Source organism: Dreissena polymorpha, chromosome 8 (assembly GCF_020536995.1).
Source record: "Dreissena polymorpha isolate Duluth1 chromosome 8, UMN_Dpol_1.0, whole genome shotgun sequence".
Taxonomy (NCBI): Eukaryota; Metazoa; Mollusca; class Bivalvia; order Myida; family Dreissenidae; genus Dreissena; species Dreissena polymorpha.
The window spans coordinates 98,590,390-98,609,107 of record NC_068362.1 but is presented as its reverse complement, the minus strand read 5'-3'; the positions used below and the strand labels follow the sequence as shown (position 1 = coordinate 98,609,107).

Here is an 18,718-nt window from a genome sequence, read left to right as displayed (position 1 = left end):
CTTGACGAAAACCTCTCATATTTAAAACACATATAATATGTAGAAATGAAAGCATCGAGAGCCTTAGGACTACTGATGAAAGTGGCCAAGACTGAGAAGATATCTAGAGAAACATAGTGAAATTATACAAGAGTCTGGTGGTGCCACACCTTGAGTACGCGGCTCCAATGTGGCAATGCAGCGCTCATGTCCAGATACTAGAAAAGGTACAGAGAAAAGGATTGAGTGTATGCCTAGGTGGTGTAGGTTCGGACAGTTGCATGGCCCTTGAAATACAGTCATGCGTTCTTCCACTGGACTTGAAAAGGGAGGAAATCTTAGTCAGAGAGTGTTGCAAAATAATGGCAGAAGATGACATGTCACTGCCGAAGCAGACCTTAAACGAGTATAGAAATGAAATCCCAGACGATAAGGTAACCCCAATTACAAAAATGATTCGCTAAGTGTGCGAAATTGAGACACTGACGGAGATAAATACAAACTACATAGAACCTTCAGTTACCTACATCTATAATATAATATCTCCGCCCAAGCCGCTCAAGGTCAACATATTGGAACAACCTTGGCACATTCAAAAACAGATCAAAGGTCCAAGAACAGGCAAAAACAGTCATCCAGCAGATGTTGCAAAATGAAGACCCAGACACCGTCATAGCCTTCACGGATGGATCCTGCAGAGGGAACCCGGGTCCATGTGGTGCTGGTTCTTGTGTGTTTCTGCCATCCGGTGATAAAGTAGAGCTGAAACAACCAGTCTCCAATCTATCGTCAATCTATCGTCAATCCTGGTTGGTGAACTTGTGGCAGTAAAAATTACTCTACAATTTATCTTGGAAGAACTGAAGAAGCGACCGATAAGAAAGATATCCTGTCCGACAGCCAAACAACAATAGATATGCTTAAACTAGATTGGGAGTGCAAGACGCATACACAACTAGTACTAGAAACCAAATTACTGTGGGCTAATATCCTTAAAGAAAACGAGGTGGGCATTGGTTGGACCCCAGGCCATGCTACCATAGAGGGTAATGAGATAACATACAGACTGGCTAAAGAAGCAGCAGCAGAAGCAGGGAAAATAAAAGGTAAAAGATAAGAGCCTATATCCCAGGCAGAAGTTCAAGCAGCAGCAAGAAAGTCAGTGGAAATACAGTGACAGAGACGTTGGGAAATATCGGACAAAGGAAAGAGACCGTTTGAATACAAAAACAAGGTTCTAAAAGGAAAAAGCATGGACTTCAACCAATGTAAAATACAGCGCGTGCTCCTCCCACTTAAAAGCGGCCACTGTCGACTGCGCGAACACATGCATAAGATAGGCGCAGCACATGACCCCTTTGCGAACGTGGCGAGCCGGAATCTGTTGAACACTACCTGCTTCATTGTGAGAACTATAACCGAGAAAGAGAGACAATGTTTAATAACCTAAATACCTGTACCGGAATCAGACCAACAGAGGTGACAAAGACGGTGCTGCTTACCACCACCCCAAATGATGATGATCCCTTGACACAGAACTGCAAACAAATAGTTGAAGAGCTGAGTCGCTTTGTTCAAGCAACAAAACGTCTCCGCAAACCTATTTTGGCACAGTTATTTCCTCCTTCACGCATGACACACGTTATAATTAAAAACCTCTCTGAGAGACTTTACACAGATGCGTATTGACCTTATCGCAACATCCGGGCACTTGCGTCAGTTAGAGTTACATGCCCCTTGATGACGGTGAAAACAAAAGCGCTGTCGCCATTTTATTTGCATTGAAATATTTAACACTGCTCGCAATTTTCTTAAGTTAAGGCACATCTTCGGGACCATTTGTTAGAATAAAAATACCCAGAAATAGAAATTCTTTCATAAGAAATTTAATTTAATGGACGAACACAAATAAGGATGAAAACAAACAACCAATAAATTTTAAATATATGCAACATATAGTAGCTGATTTGAACCTCTATATTTGTTACCGTATTACCTTGTTACGTATTAAATAAATTCTCATGATAAATGTTATTGTTTTTATTTAATTCACACCAATTTCGACACTTTTTGTTTCCGCATGTTAGGTATTTGAATGCCCCTTTCTTCATCACAAACCGATTATCTCGTTATGATCGGATACTGTCCAGACAAAGAAAACACGGTGTCATAAAGCCAGCTGGGGACCTATACTTGGGGCTCTGCATAAACCACATGTGGTCATTAAACACAATTTATGATACATCTTTGTCATCTCTTGTCATAATGAGCAGTCATTTAAGCCAAATTTTTAATGCCGAAATAATTGAATATACAGTTGCTTTATAAAACACGTTGACTCCTTAAATAAACTTTTAATTAAAATAAATGCAATATTTTTCATTAGATTGTTTGCATCAGTCTTTAAATCGTGTAAGCCTTTGTATTCTGTTGTTTAATTGCCCCTTTGTTTTGCATAATCCGATTATCTCGTTTTGATCAAATATTGTCCAAACTTAACTGACAAAAAGGTGTCATAAACCTCACTGGGTGGTCCAGTGTCATTTAATACGATAGATGCCACCATGTCTTCTCTTTCTGGTAGTATTAAGCAGTCATTTGGATGAATAATTAACGCCGATGTACTTAACAGTTGCTTATATTAGATATGTGACATATGGTCAAATATAAAGTCATGTCCAATTTAGATTATCAGAAATTTACACCGTAAAGATACTAGCCCGATTAATTTATTAAAGTATTTAATAATTATAAAATTTACGTAAAAAACAAGTCACGTATTTAGCGTGTATCAGTTAATTAAAAAGACGTCATTCCGTATTAAGATTTAATGTTACGACAATAAAAGATCGACATCATAAAAAAGAAATTACGTTTGACAGCAACGGGGGTAAAGAATGTTTGAAAAACAAATATTTATACAGATATACAGTGTGTATGTGTGTTAATTTTAATATTTGTCACTCGTACTCATAACAATGAACACAACTAAGGCTTTCAGTAAGTCATGTACCAGATGTCCCTACGTATTTTACAGCTTCACATTAGCATGATAAATTGACATTGTAGAAATATACTTATAATGTTCGAAGATGAATGAACCCTGAAAAGAACGACAATACTCATTACATCAACATCTACCTAGCCAGCAAACCTATATCAGGCCGCCGTCGGCCCGATATAGTTTATATATCGGGCCGATATCGTAAACGATGTTGAGCCGCAATCGGCTTGCCCATCGGCATTTGATCGGCCCGATATCGGCAAAATTATTTATCGACCAGTCGTCGGCCCGATTTCGGCAAAATGGCTTATCGGCCTGCCGTCGGCCCGTCGTCAGTTTTATGTAACACCATCAATAATACCACTAATACAGCACTTTGCCATGTATATAACAAACAACACTGATTATCTTATTAACATTTACTTTGAAAAGGCATTATGTCATAATAACATTACAACAACCAATTTATTTATTCACTTACATGATTATTTTTATTACAATGAAGTTTTTCTTTACCATATAAGGTTTATGGTTTATTACAAATTCTACCAAGAAGGCCAATAACCCAAGTGAACAAAGTTTTACATCAGTGTTTACAAATAGAAAACATATGAACACACATATATCATACATTTGCGTTTATAATTTAAATATTGCAACTAAAATCTTAACCAAATAACTAAATTATCCTCAGAATGTACTATAGACAAACAATTGAAAGTGGAGTATCACAATTTGATAATTTTAATGACAGTGTAGGATATCAATTGTATTTCATATTTAACATACATTTCAATGCAATCACAGATAAATAGTTTTCTTAAATGATCTGTTATTTCAATGAGTCTTAATAGAAATAAATAGATGAAGAAATGTTACTTATTCTGTACCATAATACCTAAGGGGTAAAACAGTATAGAGATTATGTATCATATTATACTTTATAGCAATTACATGCTTATAAACTGATGTTAACGCCTTATTTTAGACTACCTATTCTAAACAAGCGACAGGTAAAGCAAAAAAAAAGAAGATAATATCCAATAAATAAAGTAATCGCAACCATTTAAATGTAGTCTATTAACGCCACGTTTAGACTGTCTACCCTTAACGAAACAATAAACAGTCTTGAGGCTTACTACACTGCAATTCAGAAGATAAGATTAGAACATAGATTATACAACATCCTTCTTGATACAGGTGTTTAAGTATAATTTACAGCAAGTATGTTTTTACAGTTTTAAAAACGCAAACAATCCATAAAGTCCACATTGGGTCCCACTTTATAATGTGTAAGTAACAACATTATGTATGCTGTACATAACAAATACAATTACAGTAACAAGAAGGTATATGCGGTACAAAACACATCAGAATACATTATGTTGATGGTTGATGGAATAATGTGATTGAACCTGAAGAGTGATAAATATAACAGCCCAATTGTTTTTATATATTAACATTACTACTCAAAATCAACGACATTTTCGTACAATATTTCTTAAAATAAACTTAACCAATTAAAAATTATGGCAATTGCCGAAATTTCAACGCCAGATGTGGCCGAGTCAAATAGACTTGTTATAGAATTGTTTTCCATTTTAATTTCCCGCAATGATATCTAGTCATACTACACATGAACACTAACATGGTGTTCGTGTGTCGTATGAATAGATATATTTGCAGGAAATTCAAATATAATTAATTGTGGTCACAAATAAATACAAACGAGCATTTTATATCTACAAAAATCTATGTTATCATACCACATCTTGCGTTGAAATTGTGGCTATACCTATATGAAACACTGATTGTTTAGGTGTGAATTTTATTTGACGAAATACTTTACGAAATTTTCGTTGATTTTGAGTGTTATAGAGACTTTTATAGCCCATTAATTGATGTAATTAGCTCGATAAATGTGTACATATTTGGTCTGTGTCTGTAATACAATTGAATATATTTTAAAAACTTAATTTTGATCTCAGTTCTATATATACCGGTAATTTACATTCAAGAATAAAATTAAACTCATTTTCGAGTTTACAACAAATAAATACACTTTCTTTGATCTAATGGAATAGAAACAGGTCTAGCCATCTACCTGTCTCAATATGTAATCTATATGATAAAATGCATACTTTTGATAAACTTTATCGAAACTTTTTTACATGTCAAACAAATATTCAGGTATGGTTGAAATTGAAAAACAGCAATATGTTGACACAATGTGCCTTCTTTAGGCAACAACAGGATTAAATACAAAAAGGAACAAAAACAACCCTGCTGATATATTAAAAATATTAATTTTTAGCAGTTTAAAAGTAACCTATTAAACATACTGATGTAAAAAATGTGTGAAAAGGCGCGGAATGTAACTAAGTATAACACACAGCCTGCATGAAACAGGAATTAAGGACAATTAATTTTAACAAAATGTACATAATAAGTATAAAAATGCACTTTTCACCCACAATCTAATCTCAACTACCTATTTGGAACAATATACAGCCAAAATGGGCAGGGCTAACTCTGCCATTCACCAAATTTAGCCAACGACTGCAAGTTGAAACATTTTGTTTAAGAAATTAAAATTTGGCTGCATCATTTTTCTTCATTAAAACCCATTTATCATAAAATAGCAAAAGTTACAAGATTGTAAAATATATATTGGTGCAAATTTGGCTAAAGAAAGGAAAGCCTTGAAGGGCATTGTTTACAGATTTTCAAAATGACACTATATGGCGTAGACTGATGATGGAAATAAAGTTTAGTTTATGAATTGTGATCATTTGAAATTGATAAAATTATAAAGTGTTACACACTCGAAACTAGTGTTACACACTCGAAACGATTGAATATGTTGGAATAGCTTGTTTCTGTTAATTCCGTTAAAAATTTGTAGAGTAGCTAGTATCTGATAATTCCTTTAAATTGTGTAACAACTATACACGTACATCACTTATATAAATAAAGCCTTTAAATTGTGTAACAACTGTACACGTACATCACTTATATAAATATAGTATCAAAAGCAGACTTTGTATAGCAGTCCAGATTGCCGAGTGGTAACAGAAATAACTGTTTAATCAATATAATGACATACAATGGTTAAATTATATTAACTTAACGCCTTAATATTTAAGAATATATATATAATAAAACAAAGGCAGTCTTATTTCGAGGATGACTCAATAAAAGTCATAATTTAAAGTGTATAAGGTAAGATTAAAAGTGTAAACCTTATTAGTTGTAACTATTAACACGATTAACAGTCATATAGAAAGTTAATTAATCATAATAATGTTCTTTGGCCATGGCTGATGCCATCGTCGAAGGCTTGGTGCACCCTCCCTCACGGCAGCCACTGGCATTCGAAGCAATGCTTTTATGAAAAACTCCATGTAACTGTTTGTGATCAGAAAGACTTGCTTGACGGCTCCTGAAAAAGTACAAGTTTAGGTTTATTATTATATGATCATTTAAATACATGTGCTTAAATATCCCAAGATAAACAGTGCTATTTAATTTTGATGATTGTTTTTAAAACCTCAAATATTATGGCAGTTTAATTCATATAGTCACCAGAATAACACATTTTTTAAATTATCTGCATAAAGTATTGCACTACTGCTGACTAGTATTTTATGTTGTTATAAAAGTGTACTTTTAACGTAATACAAATAGCATGTTAACAACCAAAGAACAAACTTCAGGAATAGTACGTAACTTGGAACTATCGAGCGAGGTCTGTCAGAAGACAACCTTGCCAATTCCTCACGGCACTAGAAATGTGGGTTGGCTGTTGAGGGCATGGTCTTGTCAACAATAGTGGTGAATCTTTCAATGAAACAACGAAACACAAATATTCTTAATTTGTACAAATAAATTTAAACTGTATACACATCCAATTTAAGTGAGTGTACAAGAAACAAAAACAGCAAAGTATGAACGCGCGGTAAAAACTACCTCACGAATATATATTACGAATCAATAATTCAAATTCTTCATGTACCATCACGTTATTTACGAACAAATATACATGTGCGTAACAAATAAAGTTAATAATATAATATAATAAACAAATACTAACTTAAACTTTAATGAAGATCTCCGAAACAAAACGCAAGACGCAATGTTTGTATTCGAACGCCTAATTTAACTTGGCCGCCAGAAAATTTTCTTAACCGAACGAAATTATCGTTTTTGAACGAAAACATTTACAACAACAACGGGCCGTTGTCGGCTCGCTATCGGCAAAAACAAGCAAAAGTTGCATATTAATTATTGACCATATTTATGTTTTATGGTACGAATATATGTATTATGTAATATTTCATTAAACACGTTGCCTGGAAAATGACTTTTTTGGTAGTTACAAACATCGGGCGGCGAAACGGATTAACATCGGATAGACATCGTGCCGATTTTCCGATATACCGTTTTGCTACCGATATCTATCCGATAGTGGTGTGCTGGTTGGGTACAAGGATACTCCCGTTATTACAGAATAAACGAATTTACCCGGTGTCTCAGTGAGAGAGTTAATCATGAATGTCGCCGTAATCGATCATCGGCCACTTGGTCGGGTCATTTTTAGCTCATCTATTTTTTGAAAAAAAATTATGAGCTATTGTCATCACCTTGGCGTCGGCGTCGGCGTCTGCGTCGGCGTCGGCGTCTGCGTCCGGTTAAGTTTTGCGTTTAGGTCCACTTTTCTCAGAAAGTATCAATGTTATTGCATTCAAACTTGGTACACTTACTTAATATCATAAGAGGACTGGGCAGGCAAAGTAAGATGACTCTGGTGTGCAATTTGACAGAATTATGTGCCCTTTTTATACTTAGAAAATTGAAAATTTTTGTTAAGTTTTGCATTTAGATACACTTTTCTAAGAAAGTATCAATGCTATTGCATTCAAACTTGGTACACTTATTTACTATCATAAGGGGACTGGGCAGGCAAAGTTAAATAACTCTGGCGTGCATTTTTACAGAATTATGTGCCCTTTTTATACTTAGAAAATTGAAAATTTTGGTTAAGTTTTGTGTTTAGGTCCATTTTATTCCGTAAGTATCAAAGCTATTGCTTTCATACTTGCAACACTTACTAACTATCATAAGGGGACTGTGCAGGCAAAGTAGTGTAACTCTGACTGGCATTTCGACAGAATTATGGGCCCTTTTTATACTTAGAAAATTGAAAATTTGGTTAAGTTTTGTGTTTTGGTCAACTTTACCCCTAAAGTATCATATATATTGCTTTCATACTTGAAACACTCGCAAACTATCACAAGGGTACATTCAAAGGACAAGTTGCATAACTCTGGTTGTCATTTTTACGGAATTATGGCCCTTTTTTGACTTAGTAACTTTGAATATATGGTTAAATTTTGTGTTTCGATCCACTTTACTTCTTACCTATCAAGGCTATTGCTTTCAAACTTCAAATACGTTCATGCTATCATGAGGTTATTGTACCTGGCAAGTTGAATTTTACCTTGACCTTTGAATGACCTTGACTCTCAAGGTCAAATTATTAAATTTTGCTAAAATTGCCATAACTTCTTTATTTATGATTAGATTTGATTGATAATTTGACAAAACTACTCTTACCTGACATACCACAATAGATTCCACCCAAACCATCACCCGTGCCCTCCCCCCCTCTCCCCCCCCCGAATCCCTCTCCTATTATTTTTTTCTAAGATCATCTCACAAATGACCACCACATCCTCACACTATAACCCCCCCACCCCCCCCCCCAAATTATTTTTTTTGAAACGGTTAAAAAACACAAATATTTATTTTTATTATTTTATGTTTGAAATACCGTCATCCTTCGCACCCGAGAATTCCAACCCCCCCCCCCCTCTCCCCCCACCCGAATCTCTCCCCCTTAATTTTTTTTTTAAGATCATCTCACAAATGACCACCACACCCTCACACTATACCCCCCCCCGCAAATTTCATTTTTTAAACGGTTAAAAAACACAAATATTTATTTTTATTATTTTATGTTTGAAATACTGTCCAACCATCGCACCCAAGAATCCCCCCCCCACCCCCATTTTTTTTGTTTGTTTGTTTGCATTTTTTTTCGCATTTTTAGAAAATAATGTAATAAATGTCCACACCCCCACACTATACACCCCTCTTCACTCCACCCCTCCCTCCTTTGTGATTTAAAATGAGAGTCCATTCACCTTTAAAAAGAAAATAGATGAGCGGTCTGCACCCGCAAGGCGTTGCTCTTGTTCCAACATCCAGCTTGCAATTTGTACGGACATTTATTAAGTCCCATTAGTTTTATTTTCTGATCATATCGGGCTTTCGAAGTGCAATCTAACCATAATAGTCAAAAGACATTAAAAACACCAATTACAGGACATTTAATTACCTATTGACTTCCCAATAGGAATGCAATTGACGAAATATCAGCAGAGGTGCTCAATCAGCGTAGTAAATCGACCGTATTTAGGGCATTGTTTTCACCGTCGCTAAGGGACTGCCCCTTTTCTGACGTCATCGCGATAAGGTTAATACCGGTGATAGACGTTTACCACACAGGTGGAAGTAGCGTACCCTGGATAGTATTTTTCATATATATATTTTTTAGGAGCCCAATATATTCAAATAAATATATAAAATCATGTTTAATGAGAAAAAATTTGACAAAGAGCCACGAAAAAAATCCCCACCCTCTGATATTGGAATCATAACAAGGTCATTAACTAGACTTTATTACAGACCTGTCTTCGCGGGCCGCAGAAATGTCAAAAATAGCTTAAATCCAAGCATCCCTTGATCCTCCTATGGGCAATTGGACAACCTTTCAAAAAAAGTTAACTTCAAAAATATCTGTCCAGCTATTAACTCACAGTCGGTTGAAAACCGAGCAATATTTCCAGTCCGTTTGTCAACCCGAATAAATCTTCTACAGACTTTCAAACAATATTTTTGAGTTTTTGCCCCTTAATAGATAGCTCGCGTCCTATTCCTTTGAAATAGCGAAGCGTGTCAAATAATGCATGCATATGCAACCACTTACCCCTAAAAACTAATTCCAAAATGTTATATTTTCTTTGCAACAACTGTTATAACTCTAAATTTGATTTACTTGAAATCGAAAGTAGCCATCGCTCTTGAACCCGGCTTAGCAGTGAATTACACTGACAGAGCCAGGCACATGAATACCCAATCAACAACAACAACGATGTTTTAATAAATGTAAAAAAATGAAAAAATAAATAAGTTTTAAAGTGAACTTTTTTTGAAAGGTTGTCCAATAGCCCATAGGAGGATCAAGGGATGCTATTGATTAAAGCTACTTTTGACATTTTTGCGGCCCGCGAAGACAGGTCTATGATAAATTCTAGTTAATGACCTTGTTATGATTCCAATATCAGAGGGTGCGGATTTTTGTTTCATGGCTCTTTGTCAATTTTTTTCTCATTAAACATGATTTTATATATTTATTTGAGTATATTGGGCTCCTTATAAAAACAAATAAAAAAATACTATCCAGGGTACGTTACTTCCACTTGTGGTTTACCAGGGGAGATAACTGCGGCCGTGTGGCTGTGAACAACATCAACAACAATTAACAACATGGATTATGTAACGCTACAGAAAATATTACATTGCTACGTTTATGTCGCTTTGCGTGTGATTAATGTTTAATTTAACGTTGCATTTAATTATTGAGCGATACAACTTCTGGTTTCAACTGCTCCAAAATAAATATCACGGCAGGTGAGTGCTATATAAACCGGATAGTATAGTATTCGGACAAAAGTTCGCTACTGCGAGTACAAGTATTTATCGGAAATCAATATTAATCGGACGTTCTTTTTATTTCGTTTATTGTAACGCTTAAACATATTTTTGTCACATACTTACTGACGCTTGTTTTCTTGAAGTTGACAAAAGCAATGTGTTATATTGTTTTTGGCCTGACTGTCTGTTATTCTCATACATGCCAGGAATTTTTAGGTCGAAATCGGGACACTCCATTACAAATGTCGAGACATTTGACAAAAATGCGGGTCACCTAAAACAATCAATAATTGGGAATCATCATAATGCAGCCACCTTTACTGTAGTCAGTAATCAGTATTTTACTAACAAAACCTCATTATTTCTCACAAAAATTGACGATAAATGTGTTTAAGAATTTCATAAACACAGACGTTCTCCATTTTCCATTAGTAAACACACATGTGCACTTTGTGGATGAATCCATGACGTGAAATTTGGGGCGTGCCTCTATTTGACATCCATTTGGGACAGAGGCATGTGTAATGGTTCAACGCGATGTGCGCTCATCGAGCACTGGTTTTATTCAACCAATCATCAATTAACTCTAAATTTAGATTGATGCAATATGTACATATTATTTTCTGAAAATCAGTTGAAATCCAAAGTAAATCTATGTGAAACATCAATATGTAGTGGTAAGCTCTCAATTTGAATGATATACTAAATTGGTGTTTTGACAGGTTTTTTAACCTCCGGTGGTATAATACACAGAATACAGGGTAATAATATCTTTGGACTTGATTCGGGCCATGAAATACAAAAGCCGTCTGCTTTAAATTCATTTCGATGCAACTATTGCTCGCAATAAGCGACCCGTATCATAAAAACACCATTGTGTGAATGCCCGATAAAATCAATAATTTGCCGATAAATCGCTGATAAGGTGTCAAAACCATCACTGGATCACTGTAGATATGGTTTGTTAATTTTGTACCTCTCAGAAACGCACTTTGACTCATTTCAAGTCCTTTAGAATATCAAATTAAATGCAAGTCCTTTCTTAATATATGCAAGTTTGAAAGGATTTATTTTCAACCCTAAGATACTGATGAGTAACAAACATCATAAAACCTGAACAGACCGCGAGCTACTCATAGGCTATTCTGGTTTTATGCTGTTCGCACATAGCCATTTTCACTTTGCTTCTGAGTGGGAAAGGGTTAATAAGGGGAAAAAAGGGATTAACAATGATAATTTAAGCATGACACAGCTTGATTAGCAAATATAGAATGTCGGAACAAATTGTGTCACAACGAGACAAACACCCCAAAAGCAGGACTGTCCCACCAAGATAAGGACTTCTGGCATGTATGGTCATTCTGTCTCCAAACTTAAACCTTGGTTAACTTATCCCAATATATTTTGCAATATTGAAGATAGCAACTTGATATTTGGCATGCATGTGTATCTCATGGAGCTACACATTTTGAGTGTTGAAAAGTCAAGGTCATTCCACAAGGTCAAAGGTCAAATATATGGCTTCAAAGTGCAGTAGGGGGCATTGTGTTTCAGAAACACAGCTCTTGTTTTTTGTTTATAATAATTTATAGAAATGTTTACATTTTATGTTTTTGCATTCACAATTACAAATTGAGATGTGGTATTAAGGAAACATACATGTATCATTTAAATAGACACAAATATCTTATTCCAGACACTGAAAGTCTTAGCAGTCTTGTTGTGGTAGTACTGGATACAAACCCTGCCCGGTGGGGCGCATGAACAGGAATCAAGAAAAACAGGTCATTATCATTGTACTTCAGTTTGCTAAATCTTTGTTGTTGTTGTTTTTTAAACTAGCTCTGCACAACATGCTCATATGAATTGTTGAACATTGAGCCTTGTCCATGGTCAGCCTGTGCCTTGTAATCTTTCCAGATTTAGAAATGTTATTGCCTAAACAGCATAATAAAAAACGAGAAATAGTGGCCCAGATTGATAAGGATGGGCAAAATAGCTCACATGATCCTTTACCCAAATGTAATTGGACAATAGTAAAGTAACATTTTTATTAAACACAAGTAATTAAATTTAAGTTAAAAAATCAAGTATTATCAAAAATAGAAAATTATTATTTTTAAGGCAAACACTGACATAAGAAATCAATGTGTGCACACAATATTATGTACATGTATTGACTTTATTTGAGGTTCAAATGTGCACAATCAATTACGATATTTTTAACCAATGAGCTTATAACTAGTATTCCATTCAAGATTAAAGTTGAAGTATAAATTACATCATATTATTATGTGGCCTTCTTATTTGCAGCTGACATTATCCAAATGTTTGGATAGTTTAATGGTATTTGCAAATTCTCATCTGATAATGCATCACATTAACAAGCTGGCCATCATAAGTGCACACTCAAATGGTAAGTTGTGGATATGCCGTAGGTTGGTTGAAAAAGATCAATTGTGAATTTTAAGTTACCTGTCACCTGCCATACAATCAGATTTTCAATTTTAGGTTATTGTGACAATAGATTGTGATATCCTTAGTTTCTAACAAATATTATATCTTGATATTAATCAACATAACAATTCCATTAAATGTTTCAAGTCAAATGCATGTTATCCCTCTATTTGTTCTGAAACAAAATGATGCCATCTTGAAATTTATTTGTAAAAACACTTGCATACATAAAATGCTTGTTTAATTGGTGATTTCAATTATGCACACTGCGGCACAGTAACTTATTCTTGATCTTGCTCTTTCACGATACAGGCTGGTGCCTATACTAAAATCCTCAAACAAATGAGGAAAATCTGGGAAAACTTGGCTTAATGCATGTGCATAGTAGTGAACACAGTCTTATTATGCAGGAGGACACTTTTTGACGATGCTGCAAAGCAGCTCGTCTAAGTAATCATATCATGAGAATATTCATCACAATGGCAACCTATGTAAAAGACCGAGCCAGTCCGATTGAGATAGCTCGATTTTTCTAATCGGCATACCTCGCTGATTATCATTGATAAAGGTAAAAGAAGCTCAGCTATAAATAGCACAGTATATTCTGGGTAAAAGATTTAATAATAGTTTGAAAACGTTAATCTTAAATCAGTTATATTCAATCCATTATATGTTTATAGATCAATGAAACAACTACGCATTTTCTGTATTGTATTTTACATTTGTAGTGATTCTGTGAATAAATTGCGAATAAAAACGTGTATAATTAACGTTTAACGCGATCAGGAGTGTTAAGAAAACGAATTATTTTAAACCTGCCATTTGTAAACGTTGTAGCGAGTATGGTATATAAACAATAAAAGCCGTATAATATCTATGAAACTCGCTCTTAAACGTGCTTTCTTATTTTGCATATTTAATAAACTTTTCAAATAGAAATTATAGAGCTACATCAGTGCACATACTATGTTTGATAATTCATTCGTTTGTTGGATATTGTTTGCTGTTTTAAACACATATTAGGCCATATTGCGGAGATTTAGTCAACCTTACCATGTGTTCATGGGTGAACTCACATATTCAAGTATTCTTACGACTATGTGCTAATACCTACTTTCGGGAATCATCATGAAATTATTGCCGTACTTAACGAACAAACATGCCCAAGCTAATTGAATTATAGAAAAAAAAATACTAGTAATCAAAAGAGAAAAAATGTGTGAAATCACGTCCGTACACATGACATCATTAACTTAGGAAAGAAAACAACGAAATATAAAATTTGGTATGATATACATGTGAAATTAAAGAGCATGGTGTAATTAAAGACAATGTCAAGTTTTGAATATATCTGCTATAACGTAATGTTATAACGCACAAACGTTTTTCTGTAACAGAACGTTTTTTAAGATAAGTGGTACATAAAGTAAACGTCGAATATATTTTTAAAGATATTTCGTGTTATATTTGATCGATAATGTAACCCGCCTCCCAGTTTCGCTAAATGGGTCAAGTTCCCAACGGGTACTACTTCCCCGTACCCCCAATTTTTTTCTTACCCAAAATTGTTCGTACCCAATTTTTTTTTCGTACCCATTTTTTTTTCGTACCCAAATTTTTTTTGTACCCAAATTTTTTGGTATCCAATTTTTTTCCCTACCCAAATTTTTGTCCTACCCAATTTTTGTTTTCCCATTTTTTGGCATAATTTTTGAACCCACAATTTTCGTACCCATTTTTGTTTCGTACCCAACATTTTCGTACCCACATAATCGATTTTGGTGATGTAGATAAACTTAAATTGATGCTTTTATATCCATCCTCTTCAAAAGCATTGTCACATCAGTACTGTCAGTACTTTGATTACATTAGTGGAATGTTTTGTTTGAAAGTTGTTTCTTCAAAACTCAAACAGTGATTTTCATCGAAGCAGAATCCTGCATTTTGATGCAAGCAAGTTGCAATTTTCTTATGTTTGACTCCTTCAAAAAATAAGCCTTACATCATTTTGACATATTCGTTTTCCACAATCCAACTAGAAAAAAAGACCAGACATGATCTTTTATGGAAATAATAAAGCTTTTGTAAAATGTTTTATTCATTTTTATGATAAATAAGCTATTACAAAACCTTAAACATGTATTTAGGAACATTTCATGTTACCTCAGGACCATAGTCATTTTTATTTTGACCATTCACTTTGAGATCTTGGGTCATTTTGACTCCAGGTTTTCAAAATCGATTGAAATCCCAGTCAAATATTGTCTTGGTGAAAAGTGCCTCACCTGCAGTCTGCACAGGCTATTCTGGGATGATAATTAAGAACATGCTTTCAGCCTTGTTTAACCAGAGGGTGTCTCATATGAAAGTGCCTGTATGAAACCTTTTATCTCAATACATTCTTTAATCTGCACAGTGTGTGTGTGTGTGTGCCATTTTTGTGAAAAACTGTTGACCCATTAGTATGTTAATTTGAATTTTCATTCCAGCTTCTTTCTGTATCCTAAAAGATCGAGCAATGAACATGTTCAAGCAGTGAATGGAGATGAGAGCCATGATATGAAATATGAATTATTTGAAAGAATGAATGAAGACGTTAAGACTGAAATTAAAGTTCTGAGATGAGTTTATATGTATCATCATAAAACTTTGTGATAATGTTTGTGGGCATAACAATTTTTGCAAGTTATCTAACAATCCAGATCACTTCAACTGCTGCTGAATGATGCCACTGGAATAAAAAAAATCATATTCAATTTATTTACTCTCAAACTCAAACAGTTCAAACAAGATCATCATGTGTGTATGTTTGTGGGCATAATATATTGGTCAATATCGATAACAACCAAAATCACATGATGCCTTTCTGAATTAATGTCTTTGTCTTCAAGCAAGATATCCTTCTGTAACCCTCTTTGTGTTTAAGAAACATACCCTCCTGTAACCCTCTGTGTCTTCAAGCAACATACCCTTTTATAACCTTCTTTGTCTTTGTCAAGCAATCTATCCTTCTTTAACCCTCTTTGTCTTCAAGCAACATATCTTTATGTAACCCTTTTTGTCTTAAAGTAACACATCCTTCTGTATTCCTCTTTGTCGTCATGCAACATATCCTTCTGTAACTCTCTTTGTCCCCAAGGAACCTATCCTTCTTTAACCCTCTTTGTCTTCAAGCAACATATCTTTCTGTAACCCTCTTTGTCTTCAAGCAACACATCCTTTTGTAAACCTTTTGGTCTTCATGCAACATATCCTTCTGTAACCCTCTTTTTCTTCAAGCAACATATCCTTCTGTAACGCTCTTTGTCTTCAAGGAACTTATCTTTATTTAACCTTCTTTGTCTTCAAGCAACTTATCCTTCTGCATTCCTCTATGTCTTCAAGCAAAATATCCTTCTGTAACCCTATTTGTCTCCAAGGAACGTATCCTTATTAAACATTCATTGTCTTTAAGCAACTTATTCTTTTGTAACCCTCTTTATCTTCAAGCGACATATTCTTCTGTAACTATCTTTGTCTTCAAGCAACTCATCCTTCTGTTACTCTCTTTGTATTCAAACATTGTATCCCTCTGTAACCCGCTTTGAAATGTTGTGGTAATGATGCCCCCCCCCAGGAATGTTGCTTAGGTGGTCTTCTTTGAGAATTGTTTTTATGCATCCAGTTTGTTGATTTATTTGGTTAGATAATTTAGGCCATGAAATGGTTTTAAAAATGAAAATAGTAAAATTGGTTGCCTCTGAAACCTAATGGCCCAGTGTTTTTATATTTGGAATGAAACATTGTAGTGTGATCCTCTTCAACATTTGTTCTCATCATCCCTCTTTGGTCAAAATGTACTGAGCCCTGAAGGTTTCTTGGCTACGTATATGTATGTAAAGTCCAACCTGACCTAAGGGTCACTAGATGGCTGTGGTCAAATACGGTCACAAACATCAGTCTAGATTCACCACTCCGTCCACGAAATCATAGATTTCCAACCCCAACCCCCTCCACAAAATATTTCTATATTACGCCTGAGTATAACTGTCACCTTGCTTTATCTGCCAACAACCAGTAAATTTCACACCGAAAGCTATTTTTCTTTTTCACCTGTGCAGGCTGGTAACATTGTATTATTCAAAATAATTGTTTTTTGTTATTATACTTTTATATTGGAAATGAGCCCTTGTTGACATATCACAGTGTGCAAATGACTTAGTGGGGTAAAATCAATTGAATCATCACTGTTCTCAGCTTGGACTGTAGTAAAATCTTCAAATCTTTCTTTCCAAATTCCAAGACCAATATGTGTGGTATTTGTGATAAAACATTGTATAGTTGTCCTCAACCACGTTTGTAAATATCTTGCCCCTGGGTAAAAATGGTTATGTCCTGGTAGTTATTTGTTTATAACGACTACATAAGCCGAATAACCTTTAAAAATATCTGTAGAGAACAAGACCTATAGGTGTAATATATCTCCTCTACATAGTTTTTTCAGATTGTGACTTTAGAGTCAAAGTTTGCGGCAATGGTGTGACTTAGTGCAATGTTTTATATGGCCGTACATGGCAAAGCATATTCAATTCAATACATGTACCCTGTGGTATAAGTAGCCCCAAACCAAAGGTCTAGAGTATTATACATGTAGCACAGTTTGTCAGGTAAGGGTTTAAGTATTTCCAGGATCCTCTTTTTTTAATTCAGTAAAAAGCCTTTACATTCTTTATATAAGGGGTTATGATAGACCAGAGGTTTATTGAATAACATGTTTAATACATGTATAGTTAAATTACTATATAAATAAAACAGGTAAGCCTAATGTTTTTATAAAAAACCTTTTTATTTTTATGTCTACTTTGTTGTGTTGCATAATGTAGTTATAGATGCTTGCATTTTGGAATCCGACTCTGGACTATTGCAACAGGTATTTAGTTGTTATCTTATTCGAAAAGGAACCTTACTATCTGTCAACTCAGTCTGTAATGTCATTGAACCTGCTCAATTTAAAGTTAGATTTGATAATCAGGGTATTAAGCCTTATGATATTTTGGATGAGTTTAAAACTGGATGATTTGAGGTAAAAAGTACGATGTAGTTAAGTGGGTAAAATTAATGTTCACAGTCTTGTTAACCCACTAGAGTTCACAAGTTATTGCCAATCTTCATTGCTCTTAGTCAAAATATTTATCTCAAGGATAGTTTATTTTTGTAAACAGCACGTCTTGTCAAAAATTTAAAACGGAATAAAAGGCCTTTTTAAGGTCATTAAATTGCGAAATCTTGTATGTATGTATGTATTTATTTTGACCTTGCGGTCAAGGATAACCCATGAAAGTGCAAGCACTTATTTCCAATGGGGTCCTTTGGTTTTGCTGAAGAGACAGCAAGCAGAAGAGACAGTATTGGGATACAAGGAATCCGGGTGCGATACCCTAGCTCTTTGCGAATAGATACCTTGGTTCTTTTACGTGCTCAGTGTATAGCACCGATACACGCGAGAATTACCTGGGTATC

At 34.6% G+C, this 18,718-nt stretch overlaps 1 protein-coding gene across 1 annotated transcript in view; it reads left to right on the top strand.

Moving 5' to 3' along the window:
• The first annotated feature begins 341 nt into the window (after positions 1–341).
• The window catches only part of LOC127840758 (general transcription factor IIH subunit 3-like), a 38,777-nt gene continuing 20,400 nt past the window's right edge, over positions 342–18,718 (top strand). Inside the window, exons 1-4 of the mRNA XM_052369174.1 lie at positions 342–413; positions 13,076–13,182; positions 15,709–15,814; positions 18,054–18,128. Of these exons, the coding sequence (XP_052225134.1) occupies positions 342–413; positions 13,076–13,182; positions 15,709–15,814; positions 18,054–18,128 (360 nt within the window). The remainder of the gene's footprint in view (positions 414–13,075; positions 13,183–15,708; positions 15,815–18,053; positions 18,129–18,718) is intronic.